Source organism: Danio rerio, chromosome 12 (assembly GCF_052040795.2).
Source record: "Danio rerio strain M-AB ecotype USA chromosome 12, GRCz13ab, whole genome shotgun sequence".
Taxonomy (NCBI): Eukaryota; Metazoa; Chordata; class Actinopteri; order Cypriniformes; family Danionidae; genus Danio; species Danio rerio.
Window position 1 is genome coordinate 51,660,001 of NC_141032.1, and position 15,306 is coordinate 51,675,306.

General features: G+C 40.4%; 2 protein-coding genes across 5 annotated transcripts in view; both read left to right on the plus strand.

The window, feature by feature from the left end:
- Window positions 1-5,385, plus strand: part of LOC141376900 (zinc finger MIZ domain-containing protein 1) — a 29,038-nt gene extending 23,653 nt beyond the window's left edge. For all 4 annotated transcript variants that reach the window (XM_087277125.2, XM_087277127.2, XM_087277126.2 and 1 more), the window contains exons 16-21: window positions 12-79; window positions 192-260; window positions 590-807; window positions 2,565-2,728; window positions 2,890-3,081; window positions 3,893-5,385. In XM_087277125.2, the coding sequence (XP_087133251.1) occupies window positions 12-79; window positions 192-260; window positions 590-807; window positions 2,565-2,728; window positions 2,890-3,081; window positions 3,893-3,988 (807 nt within the window). In that variant the 3' untranslated portion in view covers window positions 3,989-5,385. The remainder of the gene's footprint in view (window positions 1-11; window positions 80-191; window positions 261-589; window positions 808-2,564; window positions 2,729-2,889; window positions 3,082-3,892) is intronic.
- Window positions 5,386-6,471: 1,086 nt separating this feature from the next.
- ppifb (peptidylprolyl isomerase Fb) lies at window positions 6,472-14,578 on the plus strand. Its single transcript, NM_001037122.3, is given in 6 exon segments — window positions 6,472-6,702; window positions 7,458-7,488; window positions 8,127-8,215; window positions 11,258-11,354; window positions 13,757-13,832; window positions 13,931-14,578. Coding segments are annotated over 6 exon segments (579 nt in total). The 5' UTR covers window positions 6,472-6,552; the 3' UTR covers window positions 14,067-14,578.
- Window positions 14,579-15,306: the final 728 nt, after the last annotated feature.

The following is a 15,306-nucleotide window of genomic DNA, read 5'->3' on the forward strand; positions in this document are numbered from 1 at the left end:
GTTCTCCACAGTGTTTTGACCTGCAGTGGTACTTAGAGCTGAACTGTGAGCGCAGCACGTGGAGGTGTCCCCTGTGCAAGTAAGAGTCTGAATGCTGTGTGTGTGTGTGTGTGTGTGTGTGTGTGTGTGTGTGTGTGTGTGTGTGTGTGTGTGAGACTGCTGCAGAGCTGATGTGTGTTTCTCTCCTGCAGTAAACCGGCTCTGCTGGAGGGTCTGGAGGTGGACCAGTACATGTGGGGGATCCTGAACGCTTCACAGAGGTACATGTGCCTTCATTTCCCACACACTCAGCACACACTCACACTGGTTAAAGGGAGAGTGCAGTGCAGATGTTGAGCTGATTTATGGACAATACAGTTGATGAAGTCTGATTTCCTGTCTGTAAGTGGATCTTCAATAGGAGAGAGCTGTTTTAGGTCTGTTCATTTAATCCGTGTTTCTAACTGTATTGTGTTAGCATTGCAAACCTTAAACACAGTCTCAGCTCCTTTACTCTCAGCATCTTTCCTATAACTGCTGCACAGTAATGGCGAAAGGCTGTCTGTAGATTCTGCTGAGCCTGCTGACTGATGCTGGACCTGTGTTTCAGCTCAGAGCTGGAGGAGGTGCTGATCGACCCGTCCTGCAGCTGGAGGCCCGTCCACATCAGATCTGAGCCGCATATAAAGCAGGATCCAGACGAGCTGCTGAGCAAACGCTGCAAAACCACCAGCGCCAGCCAGACCCTGCTGCCCGACGCAACGGAGATGATTGCACAGCTGGGCCCCGGAACCTCCCCATACCACAGCAGCAGTGGCGGCGCCACAGGTACAGCACTGACACTCCAGCCAACTGACCCCGATGATCCTGATGACCCCCTGACCCTGGCTGACTCTTCTGATCCCATCTGACCCCTCCCAACCAAGTTTACCCCATCTGAATCCACTGATCTCGTCTGACTCTCATGACCTCTCCTAATGATGTTGACCCCACTGACCCCATCTGAGCATCCTGACCCCTTTAACATTGTTGACCTCATCTGAACCAGCTGATCCCTTCTGACTCTTCTGGCCTCTCCTTGCCACTTTGTTCTCGCTGACCCATTCTGACCCCATCTGACCCTCCTGACCATGTTGACCTCTCCTGACCATGCTGACACTGTATGATCCCATCTGACAACACTGTTCCTTCCTGACCCTGTTTAACCCTGTTGGACCCTGCTGTTTCATCCTGACCCTGTCTGACCCTCCTGACCCCGTCTGCCCTTCCTTACCTCATCTGACCCTCCTGATCCCATTTGACCTTTTTGACCCTGTCTGTCCCTCCTGACCCTGTCTGATGCTGCTGTTCATCCTGACTCCATCTGACCTTCCTGACCCAATCGGTCCCTTCTGACCCCATCTGGCCCAGGCTTTCATGCTGACCCTGACTTTCCTGACCCTGTCTGTCCCTTCTGACTCTGTTTGACCCTGCTGTTCATCTTGACCCTGTCTGACCCAGTCTGTCCCTTCTGACCCCGTCTGATCCAGCTGTTCATTCTGACCCCGTCTGATTTTCCTGACCCCGTCCGTCCCTCCTGACCCCATCTGACTCAGCTGTTCATTCTGACCCTGTCTGACTTTCCTGACCTCATCTGTCCGTTCTGACTCTGTCTGACCCTGCTGTTCATCCTGACCCTGTATGTCCCTCCTGACTCTGTCTGACCCCTCTGTTCATCCTGACCCTGTCTGTTCCTCCTGACCCAAATTACTCAGCTGTTCATCCTTACCCTGTCTAACCTTCCTGATCCCATCTGACTCAGCTGTTCATTCTGAACCCGTCTGACTTTCCTGACCCCATCTGTCCCACCTGTTCTTTCTGACCCCCTCGGGCTTTCCTGACCCCCGTCTGTCCCTCCTGACCCCATCTGACCCAGCTGTTCATTCTTACCCTGTCTGATTTTCCTGATCCCATCTGTCCCTCCTGACCTGAAATCTTGACCCTGTCTGTCCCTCCTGACATCATCTGACCCAGCTGTTCATCCTGACCTTGTCTGACCTTCCTGATTCCGTCTGTCCCTTCTGACCCCGTCTGACCCTACTGTTCATCCTGACCCTGTCTGACCTTCCTGATTCCATCTGTCCCTTCTGACCCTGCTGTTCATCCAGATCTTGTTTGACCTTCCTGACCCTCTTGACCCCGCTACTTATCCTAACCCAGCTGTTCATCCTGACCCTGTCTAACCTTCCTGACCCTGTTTGTCTCTCTTGACCTGGTCTAACCCCATGGTTCATCCTGACCCTGTCAGACCTTCCTGATTCCATCTGTTCCTTCTGACCCTACTGTTCATCCTGACTCTGTTTGACCATCCTGATCCCGTCTGTCCTCTCATGACCCCGCTGTTCATCCTGACCCCATCTAACCTTCCTGACCCCGTTTGTCCCTCATGACCTCATCTGACTCCGCTGTTAATCCTGACCCTGTCTAATTTTCCTGACCTCGTCTGTCCCTCCTGAGCTTGTCTGACCCGGCTGTTCATCCTGACCCTGTTTGACCTTTCTGCCCCAGGTTTGACATCATCTGACCCTCCTCCTCTTCTTCTGCAGGCCACAGTTTCCAGAGCTGCAGCACACTGGGAGATTTTCCTCACGGTCAGCCTTTATCATCATCACCATCATCAGTAAAAGAATTCATTCAGGGACCACAGCTCTCACACCCCCCGACTGATCCTATGACCCCTGAGAGCCGGACACACACACTGCACAATACTGTGAGTCTAACACAGTTACACACACACACACACAGTTACACACATATACACACTCACATTTGTATATATTTCTTAAGTTAGATGTTATTGTATTTACATTATTAATTGTCACGTTGATTGTGTGTATATGTTTGTCACTTCATGTTTTTGTGTGTTCACAGATGGCTGACTCCCACAGCAGAGATCAATCCCACAACCCCCTTCAGCACAGTCTGACCAATCACCAGCCTCTCCATCACAGTGCCCCGCCCCTTCCCTGCAGACCGCCGCCCACCCAGCATAGCTCCGCCCCTGTGGGTTATAACCCTCTGGAGGATCTGAGCGGTGCACACACACACGAGGCATCTCTAGATGTGAGTTCACACACACTCACTAGTAGAGAGAGAGATAAGGTGAAGAGAGAAAGTGCAGGTCAGATCGAGAGTAAGAGGTTCACAACTTTACTCTGGTTTACAGCCTACTTCATCAGCAATCACTACAGCCGCATCATCTGCCCTGTTAGCCTGAATAAAGTGTGTGTGTGTGTGTGTGTGTGTGTGTGTGTGTGTGTGTGTGTGTGTGTGTGTGTGTGTGTGTGTGTGTGTGTGCCTGCAAGATTGTCTGATTGTGTGTGTTTGTGTGTGTGTGTGTATGTGTGTGTGGGTCTTTGTGTGTGTGTGTGTGTGGTGGTCTGTGTGTGTGTGCCTGCAAGATTGTCTGATTGTGTGTGTGTGTGTGTGTGTGTGTGATATTTATCTGTGTGTTTTTGCGTTTGTGTATGTGTATGTATATGTGGGCGAAACAGTGGCTTAGCGGTTAGCAGGGTGGCCTCCCAGCAAGAAGGTCTCTGGTTTGAGTCTCGGCTGAATCAGTGTGTGTTTCTGTGTGGAGTTTGCATGTTCTCCCCGTGTTGGTGTGGGTTTCCTCTGAGTGCTCCGGTTTCCCCCACAGTCCAAACACATGCGCTATAGGGGAATTTAACTAAATTGCCCAAAGTTTGTGTGTGTGTGTGTGTGTGTATGGGTGTTTCCCAGTAATGGGTTGCAGCTGGAAGGGCATCCGCTGTGTAAAACATATGCTGGATAAGTTGGCGGTTCATTCCGCTGTGGTGACCCTTGATAATGTGTGTGTTTGTATTTGTGTTTGTGTGTGTGTGTGTGTGTGTGTGTGTGTGTGTTGCTGCAGCTCCTGCCAGATCTGATGAACCCAGAGGACCTGCTGACCTTCTTGGAGCCAGAACACACCAGTGGAGGAGACGAGCTGCTGGCACTGTTCCACTGACAAACACACACACATTGACAAACACACACTCATACACACATACACAATGACCCACACACACACCAGCAGCTGCAGATCTTCATCACTCCTGCATTCAGACTCTGGAGCACTGCACTCTAGGCCTTATTTACACTTACACATGTTTCCTAAAGATACCCAGTGTCTCCAGACATCTTCAGACATTCATTTATTCCTCTCATTTTTATCTAATATTATTTATTCAGCCCTATAGTAAAGTAAATATATATAGTAAATATATACAGAATATTCAGACGGTTTTGACATCTCAAACTACAGCTCTTACTCACATCATATGCAAACGTAAAGAGAAAAATGTGTGTGTGTGTGTGTGTGTGTGCGCGCTCGTGTGTGTGTGTGTGTGTGTGTGTCTAGATTAATTTAATTATGCCTGAGGAGAGTGTTTGTGTAGAGATCATACATTTGTATTATATCTGTGAAGCCCGTGTAAATATGTGTGGCTAAATATGTGTTTCATTCTGATTGGTTGTTCATGCTCAGTGCTTATGAATATTCATATCCAGAGACAGGCTGCGTTCAGAATGCAGTGCTGTATTATATTGTACACTGTATTATAGAGATAAATATATTTATTATTGTCCTGAAAGTTGCACAAAAATTCACTAAAAGTTTTTGCTTGTAAATAAGCTAATCACTTTGTGAATATAATGTAAATATTAATTTATTCATGTCATGCAAATCTGAATTCTTTTCAGTGTTCTTCAGTGTCATATTTATGATTATTTTCTTTATTTTTCTTTTCTTTTTTTAAATGTGACTTTTAATTGTAATGATTTACAGATGAATGTTTAAGCGTTTATTTTAAACACAATATTTTGTAATTAAATTTAATGCGTCTCCTTTGAATATTAATTTTATTAGTGATCACAGATTCCTGAACTGTAATTTCTGAACGCAGCCTAAACTGTTGGTTCACAAATACACCTTTATTCACCAAAAAATAATATCTGCTGTGGATATTTTACTGTAACGCACACAGAGGTATGTTAATATGTGTAATTAAATACAGGATAAAAGCCTTTATTACGTGGAATAATAAATCTCTACATTATTTATAGCATTTCAGTGAGTTTAATCACGTTTAGCTGTTTTAATATGAAGTTATCTTTTATTGATTGTCTTAAACATGATAATGCTTTGCATCTAATTATGCACATGCAAATATTTTTAAATGTATTTGCATATTGTGCAAATCAAGTCTTCCTTTTTTTATAAGAGATGTTTAATATTTGACTGAATCATCTTTATCTGTCAAATAATGTCATTTACTTTATTTACTATGACACAGGAATGAATGTGTGTGTGTATAAATGAGGTAAACACAGTAAAACCTCAATAAACTCTGATATTTACTGTTATTACGCTCAATTATTGATTCTGAAAGTTTATTTCGCTGATAATCATTTACTAACTGCAGTTCAAAGATAATTTTGATGATAGTAATATTATTATTTAGCATTAATGTCATATCTTTTTCATGATTTCCTGATGTTTAGTTTAGTAGGTCTGTAAATGTCATCTTTAAATCAATCATAACTGCTTTAAAGTGTTCACTTGATTTACATTCACGTGTGATTTATGAAGCAGTCATGAGACGCATTATTAAAATGTTTGCCTGTTTATTTACGTAATAGATACATCTATTTATTTTTCAGTTTATTTAAAAATGTATCATGTATGAATGTGTGTGTTCCTTTTCATTGTGTGTGTGTTTTGAAAAAAATAAAACGTAGAGAAATGAGAAAGTATATTAATTAGTTTTCAGTAATGCATGGTAAAAAATTATTTTAATGCATTTCTAATATATCTATTACTGCATTTATCTTTAATTATTAATAATATTAACAATATACAGTAATATATTAATATTAATAGTCCCAATAACCATCACATCATCACATGATATACACCTTTACCTGGGATTGCATGAAAAATAACAGCATGATCTTTTGGCTTCACTCTAATTAGTTCGCTTGTATTTATTTTTATTGCATATAATCCCACAATATGCCAACAGTACATATTATTACAAGTAGAATTTAAAAATAATAGAAAAAGTAGAATATATAAAATTAAATAAATAAATAAACAGCCATAGGAGTACAAATTAATTAAACTTAAGGCAAAAAATATTATGATGGTTCAGTTTACTTGTCAACTTTGAATTTACAGATTATATTAGAGCTTTTTTTAGGTACATTTATATAGGCAAGGCAAGTTTATCTATCTATACAGCACATTTAATACACAACAGTAATTTAAAGTGCAAAGATTAAACAAAAACAAAATACAACAGATAATGCAAGTTATTAAATCTGGTTAAAATATGAATGGAGGAATATGAACTGGAAAATCGCCCATATCGCAATGCTGATTATCGTTAATGAAATGAAAACCATTTACGTTTCCGCGATCAACACGTGACACACAGGCACGCGCGCGCTCTCTTCCGTGCACGTGCTTGGTTCTTCTTCCTGTGCGCGCACTGTCAGTCAGTCACTCAGGAGTTCCTCACTGGAGTCAGCATGTTAATTCTCGGTAACAGGCTGAAGCTGTGCTCGGTAGCGTTCACCGCGGCGCGTCTGTACAGCACTGGGGCTCAAGCCAACAACAACCCGGTGGTTTTCTTCGACATCGCGGCGGACAACCAGCCGCTCGGCAGAGTCACCTTCGAGGTGCGTGCGGGAGAACTTACACACTCTACTATGAGGAAGGGTCGACTTATGAATATTAATGACGCAGCTCGACATTCTTCGCTTTCATTGGTTTAGAAATGAAACCTTAAAGCACAGCTAACGAATCAGCGAAGGGATCTTGCTGTTAATTAGAATGCGAGACCCTTCACTTCACAGAAGTAAAAATAACGGCCTTTTAGGCTAATTAATATTCATGAGCTCTGCCTTCGTCATAGTAGTGTGTTCATAACTGTCAGTACTGATATTGAGGTAAAGTTGGTCTTATATTCGCACATTCAGACATTCTCCTTGATATAGTTTCAGGAAAGTATTCTTTATAGTTCTGAATATATTATAATGCTAATTCTAAATAGTGAAATCATATGACCAGTCAATGACTATCAAAATACAACGTTGTTTACAGTCAATTAAATAGAGCTAATGTTGTTTTAAAGTAATTCTTACATGCTAATTCAGACCCAATATTCAAAGTAGAGTGTTACGCAACATAGGGATCCTGTCACTGAATGGATGTGCGATTATAAAGCTAACTTTACCCCAATAGTACTGATAATTATTGGATAATACTGTATAATGTGTTCATAAATGCTTGGATATGTTTTGTTTATTGTTCGGTTGTATTGCGGAGATGTTAGCACTTTTTTATTCTAGTTGCAGTTTAATTTGAGTTTTGGAGAGGTTTTGAGGTGTTTGTCATTCATTGACCTTTAATGCTTTCTCTTCCTGACATGCAGCTCAACGCGGATGTGGTGCCCAAAACCGCAGGTAAACACTCTAACACACTTTTATTTGGATGATTTATACCTCACAGTGCTCTTAAAGGGACAGTTTGCTTACAAACTGAAGAAGTACTTTGCAAATAAGCGATTTCAGGTTTCCAACATTATTCACAATATCTTCTTTTGTGTTCATCTGAAAACAAACAAACACAAAAAGGTTTAAAAGAAGTAAAGTTTTGAGCAGTTTTGTGAGGTGTGTGTGTGTGTGTGTGTGTGTGTGTGTGTGTGTGTGTGTGTGTGTGTGTGTGTGTGTGTGTGACATTAATTTTATTATATTTTCAGCTCATTTAACAAAAGTACTAATATTGATGAGCAAGAGGATAGTTTTTGTCGACATATTAGTGAAATGAAATGTTCATACTGTTAGATCTGTAGTGTAAATGAAGACACATTAGATTATTAACATCCTAAACACTAACTTACTGATACTAACATCTCAAAGCTTGGTGTTTATTTCACAGAGACTTTAAGTGTGTGTAACTGACTTTTTAGTTCATTTTCACCTCATCTTAACAAATCTCTGATAATATTGATTACTGCGATCATTTTAATCAGGATGTGAAATGTTCATACTGTTACAACCAAGAGGTGTATTTATTTGTTATTGTTATTGTGTGTGTGTAGAGAACTTCCGAGCGCTGTGCACCGGTGAACATGGTTTCGGATATAAGGGCTCCATCTTCCACAGAGTGATTCCTCAGTTCATGTGTCAGGTAGAGGATGAAAACACACACACTTGCATACATGCTTACACATGCACACAAATGCATGCAAACAAACATGCGTGCACACACACGTTTACACAAACATGCACACCTCACAAACATAGTCACACATATATGCTCGTTCACACCAATACAGTATGCACGCATACGCTCTCACATGCTTGCGCATGCACACACACATTCGCGCTCACTCAAATACCTCACACGTGCTCACACACACCTCACATATACACATTCATACACATGCCCATACACACCTACTGGAGCTCACAGACACGTGGCTCAGTCCACACACAAACACATACACACACACACTCATGAGCACTTCAGTTAGTCATCTGTTTTGGGCTGTTATGACCTTAAAGGGCCATCTTACCCTACATTATAATTCCGTCATCATTTACTCATCTCAGTTTCAAACCTGTTTGAGTTTCTGTTGAACACAAAACAAGATAACCTGAACAAGTTTGAGTCACTTGTACATTAAGGAAGCGTTCAGAAAAAACAAAACAGCAGCGAAGAAACTCGACACAGAGAAACATAAACACCTCACTGCCAACTAGCGTTTCGGACGTGTTATTGCAGAGCAACAGAAATGCACGGCAATGCACAAGGCATGCGCTGTGGGTCACGCCGATCACTCGACGCAGAAGTGTAACCAGGCATTAGGTGATTCATTTAAAGGTGTTTTCTGTCACTGTGCATTCAGTGTAAAGCTGCACAATTAAAGATTGAAAGATCATGATCTCAGTGCACACCCACGCAACATGAATCATAAATGATGATGATTTGCATATGTTTATTAATCCTTTGAAGCAATGCAGTCAGATCTGCGTTTGATTGAGAGAGATTCAGTTTTTACGCTCATTCAGTGAGTTACTAACAGTGAAATAACACAGCAGTACTGGGAGAACAGCTTATAGCTCAGATTTAAACACTGATGATTATGGTGAAGATTAAAATCACCGTTTAATGGAACTTGACGCTGGTGAATATTGTAGCAATTACATTAGGTAACCAATAGGTTGTGAAAAACAACCATCAAAATGATGTCACTGAGTAGGTTTTCAGAAATGATCCACCTCTAATCAAACATGAGATTTAATGAGTTGAATTGTTGATCATTAATTAAAAATAAATGATCTGTTGAACAAGGTGTTAGATTTCTATATTTAGCAATATCAGCAACTGTAGCAAAGATTAATTTTCATATTGAATATTTTCATTTTTCAGCTGCTTCTTTCTTCTCAGTTGTTTGGTAACCCAGTGGTTTTTGCAGTAATATTTTTGTATAAATGGAAAGCAAATGGCATTTGTCTCCTCTCTTTCTTGCTGATCTGAAAAATGGTCAAATACCGAAGTGTGATCTGAGCTGTGCGATTTGTGATCCGTAACACCACTACATGTGATTAATCTTTGCCCAGCGCTAACAAAAAAGTTTATCCCACTCAGCTGTGTGAATGTTTTTTTCTTTCTTTCTTTTTTTGTGCACTTTTTAACATTTATGCAGATTTTGCCATCTTTATTAATAATTTTTTATGCAATACTACACAATGTACATGAAAAATAAGTGGCTGGAAACACACCTACTGACTTTTATACAGGGTGTCCTCGGGGTCTTATAAAGTGTTTAAAGTTGATAAATAAATTAAGAGAAAAAAGTTTTAAAAGATATTAAAAAGTCTTAATCACATTTTTATAAGGTCTGAAATTTTGTTCAAGCATTGTCCAAAGTGTTTGACTCCAAAAAAGCATAAATATATTTATTTTCGTCCGGTATGCTCGATCCATGCTATCGGATCGAAAAAAAAGCATAGATATCAAACCTCTATCAAACCTCTTTAGATGCTCCAGAACGCAGCAGCACGAGTGGTCTTTAATGAAGCTAAACGAGCACATGTCACTCCGCTGTTCATCCGTTTGCACTGGCTGCCAGTTGCTGCTCGCATCAAATTCAAAGCTCTGATGTTTGCCTACAAAGTGACTTCTGGCTTTGCTCCTTCTTATCTGCTCTCACTTCTGCAGATGTAAGTGTCCTCCAGAAACTTGCGTTCTGTGAATGAACGTCGCCTCGTGGTTCATCCCAAAGAGGGAAGAAATCACTTTCCCGAACTCTCGCATTCAATCTGCCCAGTTGGTGGAATGAACTCCCGAACTGCATCAGAACGGCAGAGTCACTCGCTGTCTTCAAGAAACCACTAAAAACTCAACTATTTAGTCTCCACTTCCCTTCCTAATCTGCAATTGCCTCTCTGACTCCACCGCTAACTGCACTACAAAAATATATATAAATATATTAAATTACTAATGTTTTGCTTCTTACACTTCACACACCTAAAACTTGAAAAGTGAAAAGTGACGTGAAGCTCTCCACATGTAGTGAAACAGATGGGAAGGTGGGCATTTTGCATACTGCTGGTTGTAGAAAGACAAGTTTAAACAGTGGCTGGAGCCTGCAGCTGAAAACAACCTCGTTATTTATTCTTTCAAGCTTAAATTCATCTGATCTTATCTGAGTCCTGTTGCATGGTTGTGCTCCATTGATTTATTGAACAAACTGTTTATTAACAACTGTTTACTGATTAGAACTTAAAGTGGCGAGGAGATCTTAAAATATTCAGAGGTCTTTAAAAAGTCTTAAAAAGGTATTTAAATCACCTTTAGGATTTCTGCGTATGCCCTGTAATAGTTAACAGAAAATAGCTGGGATACACCAAATATTTAACCACTAAAAGTTACTTATTTGTTTGCAAAATTCAGCATATTTTGGCAAATTTTAATGGCAAGTTCAGTGCATCTCTAGTATTCTTTGCTTCTCTTTACAAGCACTTGAGTGTGAGTAAATGAGGAAATGTAGATTGTTGGTGTACTGTCTCTTTAAATATCACCGTTCACACTGTAATCAGAGTTCTTTGTTTTGTACCAATATTTTAAACTTTTGAATGACTATCCTCACATCAGATGACACACACACACACACACTATTGCATGTAATTTATTAGGTGAATAATCATGTTTATATTGATGTAGGGTGGAGATTTCACCAACCATAATGGAACTGGAGGAAAATCCATATATGGGCCGAGATTTCCTGACGAGAACTTCAAACTCAAACACACCGGACCAGGTAAAGAAACGTGTGTGTGCGTGCGTGTGTGTGTGCGCGTGTGTGTGATCTTCTGTATTCAGTCTGTGAATGTTGCTGAGTTTGTTCAGTTCAGTATTCAAAGGTCAATCTTGATAATACTCTTGTTGATAGTAGTGGAACAAATAACACTATTTATACACACTTTTACACATCTGGGTCTCGGCTGTGTCAGTTGGTGTTTCTTTGTGGAGTTTGCATGTTCTCCCCATGTTGGTGTGGGTTTCCTCCGGGTGCTCCGGTTTCCCCCACAGTCCAAACACATGCGCTATAGGGGAACTGATCAACTACACTGGCTGTTGTGTGAATGAGTTTCCTAGTACTGGGTTGCAACTGGAATCCACAGCGTAAAACATATGCTGGAATAGTTGGTGGTTCATTCTACTGTGGCAACCTCTGATAAATAAGGGACTAAGCTAAAGGAAAATGAATGAATGAATGAATATAACTGTGCATACAATATAGTCTATAGTAATATAAATGCATTTGAATATTACAAATTAAACTGAAAATGATGTCTAATGTTTTTTATGTACACCCTTAATTTATTTTTATTTATTCAGTATTATTGATATATAACATTTATGTATTTAATGTCAAACTACATTTGTATATTATAAGTCTCTTTTTTCTTCTTATTACTTTATTATCTGTGCTGTTCTGCTAGTGTTATTCTGTTGTACTGTGAAGCTTCTGTCATAAACGCATTCCTGGCAATATTTTATTTAATAATTTCGTTAATGATTTTGATTTATATGGTTTGTAATAGGCTGTAGACTCCGCTAGATGGCGCTGTCATCAGTTAAATGCGTAATGAATGCGTGGAAATCAGTGGTGCTGTCTGAAATCTGAAACTGTTTAATGCATTACTTATTTATTAAATAAAGACCAAATATTAGATGTATGAAATATTATTTGAAAACAGAAATTAAACATGCACTTTTAGCTTTGGCAGCCAACTGCAGTAGAATAAGACACTAAACTGAAACAAAACTATAAATTAATACAAAATCACATACAAATGACCAAATGTGCATTAAAATTGTAGTGAAGATGATCATAAAACATGATGGCTTCAATAAATAATTAAATATATTCTCCAATCTGACAGAGAAGTCTCATATAAGTGTGGAATTACTGATGACTGACCATTGAATTATTAGAAGGTAATGCACAGCTGATGCGGAGAGGTGGACTGGCTGTTATTCATTCATTAATTAGTAGTCTCTTTATTAATCAGGGGTCACCACAGTGGATGAACCGTGAACTTATCCAGCATATGTTTTTCAAAGCGGATGCCCTTCCAGCTGCAACTCAGCATTGGGAAACACCCATACACACTCATAAACTACGACCAGTGTAGTTGATCAGTTCCCCTATAGCACATGTGTTTGGACTGTGGGGGAAACCAGAGCACCCGGAGGAAACCCACGCCAACACGGGGAGAACATGCAAACTCCACACAGAAACACCAACTGACCCAGCCGAGACTCAAACCAGAGACCTGAGTGCTGTGAGGCGTTTGTGCTGCCCGCTGTGCCACCCTGACACCCAGAGTGGCTGTTATTTTCTAATAATTCAATGGCTGGTGTTAATTATTGCACTTATACACTGGTGCCAACAGTGTTTAAATGTTGTTTACACACACACACACTATAGAATGCTTGAATCGGATTGGCTGATAAACATTCTAATGTTATTTCCATACAGATATATATATATAGATGTGTGTGTGTGTGTGTGTGTGTGTGTCTAATTGTGAATCTACCACGCATTATGTTGCACTACTTGTTTTTTCAGCCTTAAATAACTCTTAATATCTTGCACAATAATGTTCTGCCTTATGTAAATGTACTTGAACAGTCTGTCTTAGGTCCTAGGCGTATAGTTAAGTACATGTATAGTTGATATTGTTAGATTAGTGCTCCAGTATGTTAGTAATGTAGAGTTAAACAGCTCTTCCTGTGTTGTGTTTATATATGTGCAGTGTGACATTACATTTATTTCCACTGTATGTCCACACATGACAATAAAGCTCAACTTGATCTTGATATATATACACACACACACACACACACACACACACACACACACACACACACACACACACACTAAACTAATTGTAATAATAAAAGTACATCTAGTAAAATAAGTTTCCGCTGTGGCAACCCCAGATTAATAAAGGGACTAAGCCGAAAAGAAAATGAATGAATAATTTAAATGTGTGTGTGTGTGTGTGTGTGTGTGTGTGTGTGTGTGTGTGTGTGTGTGTGTGTGTGTGTGTGTGTGTGTGTGTGTGTGTGTGTGTGTGTGTGTGTGTGTGTGTGTGTGTGTGTGTGTGTGTGTGTGTGTGTGTGTGTGTGTGTGTGTGTGTGTGTGTTCAGGTATTCTGTCGATGGCGAACGCTGGAGTGAACACAAACGGCTCTCAGTTCTTCATCTGCACAGCTAAAACAGAGTGGTAGGACACGACCTTCTTCAACATCATCATCATCATTAGTGTGTGTTTAGACGTGATCTGCAGCGCGTATGTGTGTGTGCGTGTGTGTGTGTGTTTAGGCTGGACGGGCGGCACGTGGTGTTCGGCAGTGTGAAGGAGGGCATGGATGTGGTGCGGAAGGTGGAGGCGCTGGGCTCACGGTCGGGACGCACCGCTCAGAGGATCAGCATCACTGACTGTGGAGAACTCAAGTAGAGCAACACACACACACACACACACACACACACACACACACACACACAGTGTCAGACTGCTGGACAGATAATGTGAATGCTCTGGGTTAAATGATCATTCATTGACTCGGTGTCTAATGCTGATGTAGCGCTGCAGAGGTCTCCGTGCAGCATTCAGGCTGTTTTCTGTTTGTTTGTCTTTTATTTTTGTCAATGTTCAAGCATTTATCCTGACAGAGACTGCAATAAAACCCTCTGATCACTTTTATAAGTCATTAATTTTGGCTTTTGGTTAATACAATCTCTTGTTGTACACCAAACAGCAACAGAAACATTGATATGTACTGTCTAAAGCCATGTGTACAGGCGTTATTAACCTAAAGTAACTCAACTGTGAAAGTCATTGTTAGCTGTTTCTCGGGTACTGTACTGAATCTGGACTTTTGTTCTTATGCATACGATGATGATGAATTCTGGTCAATGTTTATCTGAGAGTGAATGAGAAATCCAAAATAAAGCTAGAGCAATAATCAAAGGCGGTTGCAGGAGTTTATTACTGTGTAAGAGCCAGTGGTCTTCAGATAAAGCTCATCTCAGAGATTCTTTTGCGTCTCTTTTCTTCTGTATTTTTATTTTTCATTGTTTTGTCAGGTGGTGGTGCTGCGTCTGTCAGTGTCTGTTTCATCTTCTACTGCTACAATGTTGCGGTTTTGTTGAACTGGAGTGTTTGATGTTGCAACAAAGTAACAATAAGAGCAGTTCAGAATGTGAAATGTAGCAATCTCAGTGTCAAAAGCAAGAGCTTTTATTTCCTGTGCGTTCACCATAGTTGAATAAAACTACTAAACTCATAGACAGCTAAAAATTTTACATAAGAAAATCTATATTTTATCATAAATAAATATATTTTAAATGTTTTTTGTTAGGTTTTTTTAATAAAATTTCTTTTTTAATCAGAAAAAAGTTCACAAATCACAAAAAAACTGCTATTTCTCATCTCATGCTCACAGACCGGCTTGGACAACACTGGAATACATCACTTCCGGTCAGCCAGTCGCATTCACTCTAGTCGCAGGAGTTCAAATATTATAACAGATCCGCAGCTCAAATCGGATCCGAATTTTCCTCATACGGAGATGATCGGAACACCACACATCTCCCAGATTACTCTACATTGGAAATAAGTGGCTTCCGGTCTGTCGCTTGTCGTGTGCAGTGAAAAGGCGGCTTAAGTCACTTTCCAAAACCTTTTCATTCACTGC